This window comes from Aquila chrysaetos, chromosome 9 (assembly GCF_900496995.4).
Source record: "Aquila chrysaetos chrysaetos chromosome 9, bAquChr1.4, whole genome shotgun sequence".
Lineage (NCBI taxonomy): Eukaryota > Metazoa > Chordata > Aves > Accipitriformes > Accipitridae > Aquila > Aquila chrysaetos.
Genome location: NC_044012.1, coordinates 22,643,183 through 22,654,903, shown reverse-complemented (window position 1 = coordinate 22,654,903; position 11,721 = coordinate 22,643,183). Strand labels below are relative to the sequence as shown.

Genomic DNA, 11,721 nt, shown 5'->3' with positions numbered 1-11,721 from the left:
CTCCTGCCTTCCCTCCGTAGAGCCGCAGCACAAACGACTGGCATGCAACGCCCTGGCTGGGGACATTTTAATTTCCACCCTGGCCCTGCGCTGGAGTGGGCTGTTTGGAAGGGAGGAAGGCAGCCGAGGGAAGTGACTCCCTGGCTCTGCGGTGGGAGGGTCCCTGCAGGGTGCCAGCTTGCAGATGGCAGTGGCATGTCCCCTCCAGACACCCACCAGTGCTGGGGGCACAGGCTTGCACCCAGCACGTAGGTTGCCATGGCTTGGGGATGTCCTGGGGCTGGAAGAAGCAGCTCTTGGCTAACACCACCCCCCCAAAACACCCCCAGGGTGCTGGAGACACAAGCTCAGCCAGGAGCCAGGCTAGTCCCAGCTCCTGCAACCCCAGCAACCGCTCCAGGGATGGAGCTGGAGGTACCACCCGGTGCGGGCACGATGCGGGCCATGGCAGAGGGAGAGTCTGGTGGGTCTGGGGGAGGAAAAGGAGACAAACGGCTCTCCTGAAGGGAGAGAGGGTCTTTATTAACCACCCGGCAGACGGTGAGGGACTGAGTGATGGTAAGGAACTGGGTGATGACGAAGACCCAGGTGATGGTGAGGAACCTGCAGTGCCAGGCTCAGGGGTTCCCACCCAGGTTGGGACAATGGCTCAGAGCTGAGCAGAGTCCTTACCCTGAGCCATGCCAAGGTCTGTGCTCCCCAGACGCCCCCCTCAGCCCCTCATTGTATCGGGACCACGGTCCAGACACAGCCCGGCTGCCAGTTTAGAAGAAGGATGCTGTTGGACCTGGCTGCTGCAGGGGCATCTCCCTGCTCTGGGGGGCTGTTACAGCGTGACGGTGACAGAGGAAGGTGAGGGGCAGAAGAAGACGCTGTTTTGGGGATGCTGATGTAGAGCATGTGCCCTTCTCGCCAGGTCCTGGCGCTGTGGGTCGCCTCAGCCCCCTGTCCCCTGAGTGGGGGAGTCGTGGGGGGGGTCCTCCTGAGCCATGGTCTGGGCTTGGCACGGCAATGGAGTCCTCCTGCGCCACGGGCTTGGCACAGCAGCCAGCACTGGCCGGTGGCCAGAGCTGCTGGCTCAGGGGTCCCGCTGCCACAGGGAGATGTGCTCCTGGGCTGCAATGGGATGCAGACAGTGAGTGCCTCCTGCGCCAGGAAGGACCTAGAGGTCTGGGCAGGGCTGGCAGCAGGGCACAGAGCCAGCAGAACTGGGGGCCAGCTCCACCGGGGCTTGACACCCCCAGAAAGGCGTGGGAGGGCTCCCAGCCGCTCACTTACCAAACTGGCAGATGTACCGGTTTCGGGTCTTGCAGCGCTGGTCGTTCCAGTTGAAGGCGGCCGACGCTTGCATCTCCACACAGTTCCCGAACCTGTGTCCCGGTGGGAGGGTGGTAAAGCTGGCCAGTGCGGTGGCATGGCAGTGACACCACACAGAGGTTGGATGTCCGTATCCAGCAGGCACTTACCCCTGGTTGTCCGGCTGCCCGAAAGCGAAGCTGGTGAAGGAGGATGGCTCGCCCACATCCCAGCGGAAGGAAGCCTTGGATGTCTTGTAGGTGAGACCTGGGGGGGTGCGACGTGGGGTGCCACAGCCGCCCACACCCTGGGCAGCCCACGCCCTGCCTGCCGCTGTCACTCACCGATCCAGAAGTTCCCGGTCTCGAAATCAGTGTCTGTTACCCTGTTACCAGTCTCCAAGCGGCTGAGGTAGAAAGACAGGATGTCCTGGACCTTCTGGTTTCTGATCTGGGCCAGCATCGCCCCTTTCTCCTGCGGGGAAGGGAGCGAGTCAGCCCTAAACACGTGGCCCAGATCCACGCCAGGCAGCAGAGAGATTCACAGGGGGGCTATGTGCACAGGTGGCATTTTTCAGCTGCAAATGGATGCCCAGAGCATCCCAGGGGCTCACCTGGCACTTTATTTTGGCTCCATAGTAGGTATTGGCCTCGGGGGACACCATGAAGCAGTCGTCGTCTATCCTCACGTCGCAGGCGTGGAAAGGGAACCGAATCTTCGCTGGGGGCACAGGCAGGCAGAGGTGGGTCCCTGTGCCGGCGGAGCCAGGCCCACCAGAGGACCCTTAGGCCCACTCTGGGCGTCCCTGCCTGCAGATCCCTGCTGCCACCCTGAAGCAGAGCAGGTGGGTGCAGACTCACTGCCGCACTCAGCTCCGCCGTAGCCCACGTCGCAGAGGCAGGAGCACTCCTCCTTCCTGAACTTCCCGTGCAGGCACTGCCCGCTGCACCTCACTGCGGGCAAGAAGGTGTTGGGTTAGCTGGTGGGGTGGGGGTCGGCAGCCTCTGCCCACCCCAGCTTAGGTTGCGCTGCATACCAGGGCACTGCACTGAGCTGCCCATGCAGCACGGCCTGCGCACACGAGTGCACTGAGCTGACCCTCTGCATGCATGTGCTGCACGGCTGTGTGCACACGGGCACTGAGCAGACCATGAATGCTGCACCGGCTGTTCCCATGCATGCACTGCACTGGACCTGTGCACACATGCACTGCACCAGCCATGCACACGCGTGCACTGGACTTACCCTGTGCATGCTTACATTGCACTGTCCATGCACACACATGCACTGCACTGGCCATGCACATGCATCTCTAGAGGTGAGGGGAGGCCAGGGTCGTGTGGGTGTCCCTCTCACCTTGGCAGTACCTGCCCGTGTAGCCGGGGGGACAGACGCACTGGCAGCTGCTCATGTCGAGGTGCCCGCCGTTCCTGCAGCTTATGCGACAGGGGTTCCTGGGCACCTCTGGGCACAGCAGAGAGGCAGTTTGGGCATCTAGGGCTATGCCACGGCCGGGGGCCACACAGGGGACACGGGGACTGCAGGGACTCACCGCAGAGCCCACCGCCGTGGTCCCAGGACTTGAAGCAGCCGGAGAGGCCAGCGGTGCAGAGGGAGCACCAGGGCCCCTGCTTGTAGGGCAGGACAGGCGTCCCCGCCACCTCCCAGTTGCCCCTGTCGCCGCAGGCAGCTGGAGGCGGCTGCCCCACCTGGCACCAGCTCCCTGCCCCGCCCACACAGCCAAGCCACGCCCCTTTCTGGGACAAGGCCCCGCCCACCCCCCATTTCCAACGCACAGCCCCGCCCACATCTCATAGGCCCCGTCTACTTCTGGAATGCAGCCCCGCCCACAGCGCCAGCCCCCACCCACCGCCAGGGCAAGGCTCCGCCCCCACCCCCTCACCACACATCCCCATAGGCCAGCCCACCCCCCTACCCGGACACACCCCTGTGGAGGCCCCGCCCACACAGGGGGAAGGGCTTCTCCCAGCTCCGCCCACCCCACGGCTATCGCATCCCAGTCCCCTTTGCCACCCCACCCACGCCTCCCAGCCCCGCCCGCTCATGCCAAGGCCCCACCCCCCCGCGCTCAGCCCCGCCCCTTCCCTCTCAGGCACCGCCCCCACCAGCCCCTTACCCCGGGGAGTATGCGCAGGCGAAGGCTTCACGGGGGCCATGGCCGCCGGCGCAGAGGTGCCGGCCGCAGCCCAGCCGCCCCGCCGTGGCCCACACCAGCTGCGAGAGAGTGTGTGTCACCCCTGTCCCCGGGCCTTCAGACCCGCCCTGGGCCCCCCCTGCCACCCCCACCCCACCCCACATGCCCCCCGTGCCCACCTGGGTGTAATGGCGGCAGGTGGCATTGCTGGCGCAGCGTCCCGTCCCGTAGTCGTAATGCTGGCCCTCAGCGAACCAGCGCTCCAGAACGGCCCCGAAGCCCCCGGCGCCCGCTGGCAGCAGGGCCTCGCTCCAGCCCAGCTGCGGGGCTGGCGGGGGAGTGGGGCCCTCCAGGCAGCTGGCCGCCCGCGCCCCCGCCAGCCGCCCCAGTTCCTCGCTCCACTCCTGCGCAGGTGTGCCGTGAGCACAGAGAGTCCCGGGGGACAGCCCCCATGGCGGGGATGCTGGGGGACAGCGGGGAACCACCCAGGGATTGGGGACCACCAAGGGGGTCAGTCCAGGGGATGACTGGGGGACATCAGAGGGTCGCCATGGGGGATGCTGCAAGGGACCCAAGGGACCAGTCTTGCTCTTGGTGTGCAGGTGTGGTGTGATCGGGGGACATCGAGGGCCATCATGGGACATGGGGGACCCCATGGGGGTCCCCAAGGGACCAGCCCTGCCCTTGATGTGTGCTGGGTCTGGCAGTGCCGGTGGCACGTCCTTCCCCGGGGGCCCCACGCTGGCCAGCTCTTCTGCTTCATTAGCTTGTTAACGAACTACCAAGTAGCACCCATGGACTGCCCTCCCATCCCTGGGCATGGAGTGGGAGATGGATGGGACATCCAAGGGGGTTGGGGGGGAACAGATGAACACCTCCAGGGGGGGCTCACCAGCTTCTGCATGTTGGCGGCAGGGGGCTGTACTTTGCTCCTCAGTTTGTTGTGCAGGGAGAGCACCAGGAAGGTCTCCTTCGTGCTGAGAGCTGGAGGGGGCAGGACAGCAGGGGCTGGGGATGGGGCCAAGGGGGCTGTGGGGTGCAAGTGCCTTCCCCGTATCCCCGGCTGCGGACGGACCCTTCGGGGGGCCCTTCCACCCCCCGAAGAGTCCGTCTGCAGCCGGGGATACGGGGAAGGCACCCGGGTCTCCATGGAGACTCGAGGGGAGAGAAGAAAGCGCTTTTGGGCTGGGAGCACAAAAGGGGCAGGGGCCGCGGGGGGGGGTCCAGCCTGCTGAGCCCCTGTCTCACACGGGTGGGCTGAGACTGCCAGGAATGTACTCACCCCCCCCCGCTCATCCCATCACCAGCCCCATGCACACACACCCCCAACTCCATCCCATGTCATCCCCACCCCCCATCATCCACCAAGACCCCCGTTGCCATCCCTGGGTGCCCATCACCCACCCAACCCCCTGCCTGCCTGGCCTGGCCCCAGAGGATGGTGCTTAGGGTGCACCCATCCCCCCCAACCAGTTGCCCCCCAGTCCTGCTGCCAGCAGCAGACCCCCCCCCCAGGCCCTCTCCCAATTACCTCCCGGAGCCAGCGCGGACAACTTCTCCAGAGCATCCGACCCAGTCTCACCCACTCTAAACGCCAGGAGGTTAGAAACCAGGAGCACCAAGAGCTTCATGCAGGTGCCTGGGGTCGGGGGGGACCAGACCCCCACGGCTCTGGAGTGAGGATTCGGGAGAGACGAGCCACCCTGCAGCAGCCCTGGCATCGGGGCAAGCTCGGCCGCGCGCTCCTGCGCGCTTGTGTGTGCTTGTGTGTGTGTGTCTGGTTGCAGGATTTGATCCTATTCAGGACTCCAGACAGGCACCGCTGGTCAGCTCGAACAAAAGCTTGACGGGTGAGTAATAGCTCTGTCAAAACAGTTGCTCGCTGGCGCGAACACGGCAGACAACTCCCGGGGCCCCGGGCTGCAGCCCCGCTGGGATGTCCCGTAGTGGGGTCGGCCCCCCGTGCTCTGCCCCAGCCCCACTGCTGAGCCGGGGTTGGGATGGGAAGGCAGGCAGGAGCAGGGGGTCCCAAGTGGCACCCATTTTGGAGCACTGGGAGATTGGATGGCATGGGGCTGGAGGGGCAGCTAAGGGGGCCCCCGCTGCCAGCCTTCCTCCTGCCCCATGAATTAAACATGCTGGGGAGGTAACACACACCGCCACAGGCACGAAGCCAAATACCCACTCCGGCGAGCTGGGCAGCATGGTTACGGGGTGGGAGGATGCGAGGGCTGGGGGGCCGGCGGTGGGAGAGATGCCGGGCTCAGGGGGGCACATGTCAGCAGGCGCTCAGGGTCGGGCAGGGGTCCTGGAACCCATGCTGCTTGGGGGGCTCAGTAGCACCCCGATGGCTCTGCTCCAGCGCCGGGCTCCCAGCACCCATGCTGGGGAGCTGGATGTGCTCCCCTGGCACAGGGCAGATATGTGGGCTTCAAACATACCTGCTTGGGGGTGGCTGGGGGTCAGGCACATGCTGCCATGACCCTTCCTCGGGGCTGTCATGGGTGGGAGGGACAGGGAGCATCCCACCTGCCAGCTATTGGGGCTGAGCTGGATGTCAGCAGAAATCCAGCTCTGAATGCCTTCAGTTCCCTTGACCTGAGCCTAACCCTAACCCTGGCCTGAACCCTGGGGTTGCTAATGCCAACCCTAACCCTCATGCTAACCTCCTGTTCATCTGGACCTAAACCCTTGGCACCGATCCCAACACTAACCCTAACCCTAACCTTAACCCAAAACCTGACCTTAGCTCTAACCATAAGTCTAACGCTAATCCCAACTCTAACTCCAATCCTAACCCTAATGCTAAGCCCAACCCTAACCCTAATTCTAACCTCAACCCTAACCCTAACGCTAACCCTAACCCTAACCCTAAACCTTATGCTGACCCTGACATTAACACTGACCCTAATGCTGACTGTAATGCCAACCTGCACCCCAACTCTAGGCTGCAGCAGAGCCCTGAGGTCCCCCTGTAGGCTCCAACCGTGGCTGAGCTCACCCCAGCAAAGCCGTGCCGAGGCCGGCAAGTCCACGGTGCTGCCAGGCTGCCTTCCTCAGCAGCCCCAGCCCCACCAGAGAGCTGGATACCAGCACCAACTCCAAAGCCATCCTTTCTCCCGGGAGAATTTCCCATGCTTAGCAAGCACACGGGATTAGCCTCATCCTTCACCCCTGCGTGCTGGGGAGCCCCAGAGCCGTGGCTGGCTGTGGGGGGAGCCCGGAACCACTGGTACCGCAGCAAGTGCCGTGACAGCCACCGCCTGGCCCCGGCATCTGCTGGCCCTGTGACATGAAAGGCCCCAAAGCCTCTGATGTGCGGAGAGGGAAGGGAAGGGAGAGGCTGGTGCCAGTGCCAAGGGGAAACTTTCCTATGGCTCTGCCTCAGCCAGGGGAAAAACCAACAAACACACGGGCACGCGCTGTGAATAAATCCCGGTGAGCGCAGGAGCGCGGCTGCGAGCGAGCGGGGCAGAACCGGACTGCCAGCATCTCGTCCCTGCAGCCTGTGCGGCCGGAGCCAGCCCCGACACGATGCTCCTAATCCCGCTGCCAGCCTGGCTGGCCCTGGGCATCCTGCAGCTGCCCCTCGGCAGCGCCCAGGTAAGGACACTCATGCCCCCCATCCAGCCCCCTTGCAGACCCCCCCCACTGGGGGCTTCTCAGCACCCACCTCTCACACCCCAGCACTCCGTCACCGCCCCGGGTTGGGGGGTATGGCACAGCCATGGTGCCCACGGGGCTGCCCAGGGCCAGGGGAGATGGCTGTGGGGCTTTTCTCCTGCAGCAGCAAGATGATGCTAAACCCACCTGGGGCATCCGAGCTGCTCCTCAGCATCCAAGTGCTGGGGCAGAACCAAGCAGAGGGGCTGAAGCTGGAGCAGATACAGAGGCAGGGGCAGCCCCCACACTGGGATGGGGAGGAAGGGGCTCTGCCTGGGGCAGGGCATCCAAACCAACCCCAGAGATGCTGCCTGCTTGGCAGGGTCCCCCTGGGCTGCGGCAGGGTGGCGGTGGAGTCCGGCGGGTGATGGGGATGTCCTTGTGTCCCCCCAGGAGTGCCTGAGCCAGCAGCAGGCGCTCAGTGCGGTGCGCCAGATGCAGAAGCTGCTGGCGGCACAGGAGGCCGCCCACCTGCGGGGCACACGTGGACTCCGGCAGCAGCTCTCCATCCTCCAGAACCGCCTCCAGAGACAGGCCACCAAACGCAACGGTAACCCCGGCCAGGGGTGACATCCCCACGGGGCTGGCTCTGACCCCCGGACACCTGGCGAGCAGCCTGGGTGAGGGACCCTCAGCTCCTCACCAGGGCTGAGGTCGGCTCCAGCCTGGCAATGTCTGTCCTCACCCATGTCTGTCTGTCGGCAGAGACCTGTCCGCAGCCGGTGGTGCCCCTGAATGGACGGATGCTGGGCCGGAGCGTGCGGGTGGGCCACGACGTTCACTTCGTCTGTGACGCCGGCTTCCGGCTGGTGGGCTCAGAGACGCGCGCCTGCCGACACGACCGCACGTGGAGCGGCACCCAGCCCTTCTGCAGAAGTGAAGTGGAACAGGGTTGGGGTGCCACGGGCTCAGCCCTCCCTGGGGGCTCCTCTGTCGCCCCAAGCTGCAGGGTCCCATCGCTCTGCTCCCCCGGCTGCAGGGAGAGCAGCCAGAGGCTGCAGCAATGGGCACTGAGGCTGGGCAGCAGGGTGGCAACGAGAACGCGCTGGTGTTCATGAGTTCCTTCTCCCCAGGCATTGACGACTGCTCCAGCAACCCGTGTGCCAACAGTGGGACCTGCGTGGATGGCAACCAGAGCTACACGTGCCTCTGCCCCCGGGGCTGGTCAGGCCCCAGCTGCCAGAGCCCCGTCTACGCCTGTAGGTGCCCGGGTTTGGGCTGCAGAGGATGGGGATGTTCATGGAGACAGCACCCAGCCATGCTGCACCCGTCTCCCCCTTCCCTGGCAGCCCCCCGGGATCTCATCCCCCACCCATGTCCCCATGCCCCCCACCCCAGCAGTGACACCCACTCACCCCCACAGACTGGGTGACGCTGAGCAACGCCTCCTTCAGCCGCCAGCCCCGCTGTGCCGAGGGCCGCCCGGGCTCCCGGCGCTGCAGCTGTGACGCCGGCTTCCAGATGCGAGCCAGCGGCATGTGCCACGGTAAAAGGGACATGAGGATGGTGGGGGCGGGGTTGGAAACTGAAGCTCAGCATTAATGGGAGCCCCAGCCATGCTCCACTGTGTCCCCCCAGATGTCGACGAGTGCCAGCTCTTCCAGTCCAGTCCCCAGACCCGGCTTTGCCTCCACGACTGCCTCAACCTCCCCGGCTCCTACCGCTGCGTCTGCCCCCCCGGCTACCTGCTCCACACTGACCGCAATGCCTGCGAGGGTAAGAGCAGTGGGTGCAGGGCAGAGAGCATCCTACGGGACCTGGGGTGCAGTGGGGAGCAGCAGGGACAGCCCCATTCACCCCGTGTCACCGCCACAGACGTGAACGAGTGCGCCGGGAAGCAGCACAACTGCACCCAGGGCGAACTCTGCATCAACACCTTCGGGGGCCATCGCTGCGTGCGCCCCAAGTGCCCCCCACCGCGCCACAACACCAGCTACGTCAAGACCTCCGCCTTGTGAGTACCGCATGTGGCTCGGGCTGCGTCATGCTCTCTCCCCCAGGTGATGGGTCCTATGGTGCCCTGAGGACCATATCATGTCAACCAGAGGCAGCAGGGAGAGTGCCAGTCAGCGCTGGCAGCAAATTGCCAGGTGGGGTGCCTGGGTGTGCTTGGCATGCTCCCCGATGGTTTTGGGATGCCGGTGGCTGGGGGTGCAGGTGGGAGCACCCTGATACATGGTGACTTTAATCCAGGACCCCAGCCCCTCAGAGCCCCAGCCTGGGTGGAACAATGCCATTTCCCCTCTGTTGCACATCCACGCAGTGCCGTCGGCTGCCATCCAGCAGGCAAAACCCCCCTGGTTCTGACTGTGAGACTGAACTGTTTTGCAGCCGAGCACAAGTGACCCAAGCGGAGGAGCATCCCTGCTCTGGACAAGGGATGTTCCACTGCGGGAGGCACATCTGAGCCTGGCTCCATCCCTGGCCTCCAGCTGGGACTGTGGTAACCCAGGTCCCAGCCTCGGAGCGTGACCCAGAGCCGTATCCCTGCAAGGCATGGCATTTGCCTGGCAGAGGCAGGGATGGGACAGAGAACCGATGCTGGGCACACTCAGATGTGGCTGGCTTGGGTTGCTCTGCCGCAGGACCACCAGTGGGGCTGGAGATGCTACCTGCAGTGCGGGCTAGGCTTGTTTGCAAGGATGCAGGCAGCTCCCCGAGAACCAAACCACTGCACTGAGTGGTTGTACTCCTTCTCTCCTGGCAGCCAGTGTGAGAGGAACCCCTGCCCCATGGAGAGCCGAGCCTGCCGCCTGGCTGCCACCTCCATCTCTTTCCACTACCTGCCTCTCCAGGCCAACCGCACCGTGCCCCGCGTCCTCTTCAAGATGTCCACCACCCGCTTCGTGGGTGACAGCCTGCGCTTCGCCATCACGGGCGGCCGGGGACAGGGCGTCTTTGCCGTGCGGCGCTCCGACAGGCAGACGGGAGAGCTGGTGCTCACCAGCCCTGTGGCCGGGCCAGCCACACTGGAGGTGGAGCTGGAGATGAGCGAGTTCTCCCACAAGGTCCTCCTGGGCAAGCACATTTTCAAGGTCACAGCCTTTGTGTCCCCATATGAGTTTTGATCCCCTTTGGAGGCAGGTGTGGGGCCAAGCCAGGGTCTCTCCTGGGGAGTGATGGAGAGGGTTCAGCTCAGTGGTCCCAGTTCTTGTCCCATTGGGGACTTCCCTCTCCCGTAATGCTTGCTCATGGCTGGCAGGGCAAAGCCATCGCAGCAGAAATGGTGCCTGTCGCAAAGACTGCAAGGAAAACCCTGCGAGCAATGGGGGCACCAGTCTGGGGGTGCCTGCCTCTGCCAGCCCCCTTCCTCTCTGCCCGCATGGCACACAGAGGGGCACAGCAGAGCAAGCCGATGGCACGTGGCGTGCAGGTCCGGCTCCTTGTATCTTGTAACCTCTAATAAAAGAAAAGTAGCTGTAGGAAGGGTGTCCTCCTTGCTGTATGCCTGCTGCGTGGGAGCAGCCCCGTGCTCCTGGGGCAAGGCTCCTGGGGAGAGCTGGGGGCTGTGGTTATGGCAGGGTCCCCTTGCAGAGCTTGAGGTGCCAGCAGAGCTGTCAAACCCACCCAGGATCATGCAGTGTCCATGTCTCTCCCAGAACCACTATTCCTGGGGGCCACACTGAAGAGCCCTCCAGTGCAGGACTGGGAGATGGGCTGAACATGCTGCCCTGCATGTCCTGCACAGCCAAGGCTTGTCCCCAGCCCCTTTGGCAGGTGCCAGCAAAGCACAGCGGGGCTCCCTGGCACCAGGTGAGCAGGGGACGGCGACCGGGGGCCATGCTTCCTTGCGGCTGGGAGACTTCCCTCTGCAACAGCTCTGACAGGAGCTGACCGCACAGGTGGTCAAAGCGGCAGCTCCGTAGCTCACTGAGCACTCAAGCTGTTCCCCTGTTCGAAGGGGAGGGCAAGGAGGACAAAAGAGGTGCAGACCCCCCCCCCCACGCTCTTTGGGCACCCCCTGCCACCACCAACATGGCCAGATCCCTGTGCAGGGAGGCTGGTGGTTGAAAGGTGATGAGGGCCTTTGGGGACAGCAAGCGAAGGACACGCTGCTCCCGGGACACCCTTCTCTCTGCACACAGAAGCTTTCTTAGGTGAGTGGCCGGCTGGCGGGTGCCAGCACCCCTCGCACAAAGCAGCCGCTGTGCACAGACCGCAGGCGGCTCATAAAGACCTCCTTATGCACCCGCAGCCGGCACTGCCACCAGTTCTGCTCGCCAGCTCCTGGGGATCGGCATGGCTGCTTTGCTGGAGGAGGGGGAAAAGCCTTCCCTGAGGGCAGCAGAGCTTCGGGCTGGGCTGGCGGGGCTGGCCGTTCTGTGTCACAAAAATCCGCAGCTGGCCCGTGCTGACCGAGGAGAGAGGCTGGGATGCAAAGTAGAGAATTAGAAGGGTAAATATTTATTCCTGCACATGTGGTGTCCCAGCCAAACTGGGCACCCCAAATGTGGTTTTGCACAGGTTTCTTATACCCTTCAAACCTTCAGGTACAACATGACTTGACTAATCACTGACACCCCCATTACTGATTACGAATCATCGTAAAACTTTGCAAGGCAACAATATTTTTCCAGCATTCTTGCTGCTCGTCCATAGATCCAGAC

At 64.1% G+C, this 11,721-nt stretch overlaps 2 protein-coding genes across 2 annotated transcripts; one reads left to right on the top strand and one right to left on the bottom strand.

The window, feature by feature from the left end:
• Window positions 1-518: 518 nt before the first annotated feature.
• On the bottom strand, window positions 519-5,295 carry LOC115345719 (C-type lectin domain family 18 member A-like). Its single transcript, XM_030025020.2, has 12 exons — window positions 4,983-5,295; window positions 4,344-4,435; window positions 3,631-3,855; window positions 3,434-3,531; window positions 2,849-2,970; window positions 2,653-2,760; window positions 2,157-2,249; window positions 1,910-2,016; window positions 1,641-1,770; window positions 1,467-1,563; window positions 1,279-1,370; window positions 519-1,116 (listed from the first exon to the last, which is right to left on the bottom strand). The coding sequence occupies exons 1-12, from the start codon at window positions 5,170-5,172 to the stop codon at window positions 1,079-1,081; spliced, it is 1,392 nt and encodes a 463-aa protein (XP_029880880.1). The 5' UTR covers window positions 5,173-5,295; the 3' UTR covers window positions 519-1,078.
• A 1,545-nt stretch (window positions 5,296-6,840) lies between these two features.
• LOC115345724 (fibulin-7-like) lies at window positions 6,841-10,526 on the top strand. Its single transcript, XM_030025026.1, has 8 exons — window positions 6,841-7,054; window positions 7,508-7,664; window positions 7,820-7,990; window positions 8,188-8,313; window positions 8,478-8,600; window positions 8,693-8,830; window positions 8,930-9,068; window positions 9,822-10,526. The coding sequence occupies exons 1-8, from the start codon at window positions 6,986-6,988 to the stop codon at window positions 10,180-10,182; spliced, it is 1,284 nt and encodes a 427-aa protein (XP_029880886.1). The 5' UTR covers window positions 6,841-6,985; the 3' UTR covers window positions 10,183-10,526.
• Window positions 10,527-11,721: the final 1,195 nt, after the last annotated feature.

Excerpts from the sequence above, each read along its gene's own strand:
- LOC115345719 (XM_030025020.2), bottom strand. The coding sequence starts at position 5,172 with ATGCCAGGGCTGCTGCAGGGTGGCTCGTCTCTCCCGAATCCTCACTCC. Across the intron at positions 2,017-2,156 it reads CGGCGGAGCTGAGTGCGGCA|CGAAGATTCGGTTCCCTTTC; the intron begins GTGAGTCTGCAC and ends CTGTGCCCCCAG. Across the intron at positions 1,771-1,909 it reads GAGCCAAAATAAAGTGCCAG|GAGAAAGGGGCGATGCTGGC; the intron begins GTGAGCCCCTGG and ends CCTTCCCCGCAG.
- LOC115345724 (XM_030025026.1), top strand. The coding sequence starts at position 6,986 with ATGCTCCTAATCCCGCTGCCAGCCTGGCTGGCCCTGGGCATCCTGCAG. Across the intron at positions 7,055-7,507 it reads TGCCCCTCGGCAGCGCCCAG|GAGTGCCTGAGCCAGCAGCA; the intron begins GTAAGGACACTC and ends GTGTCCCCCCAG. Across the intron at positions 8,314-8,477 it reads CCAGAGCCCCGTCTACGCCT|ACTGGGTGACGCTGAGCAAC; the intron begins GTAGGTGCCCGG and ends TCACCCCCACAG.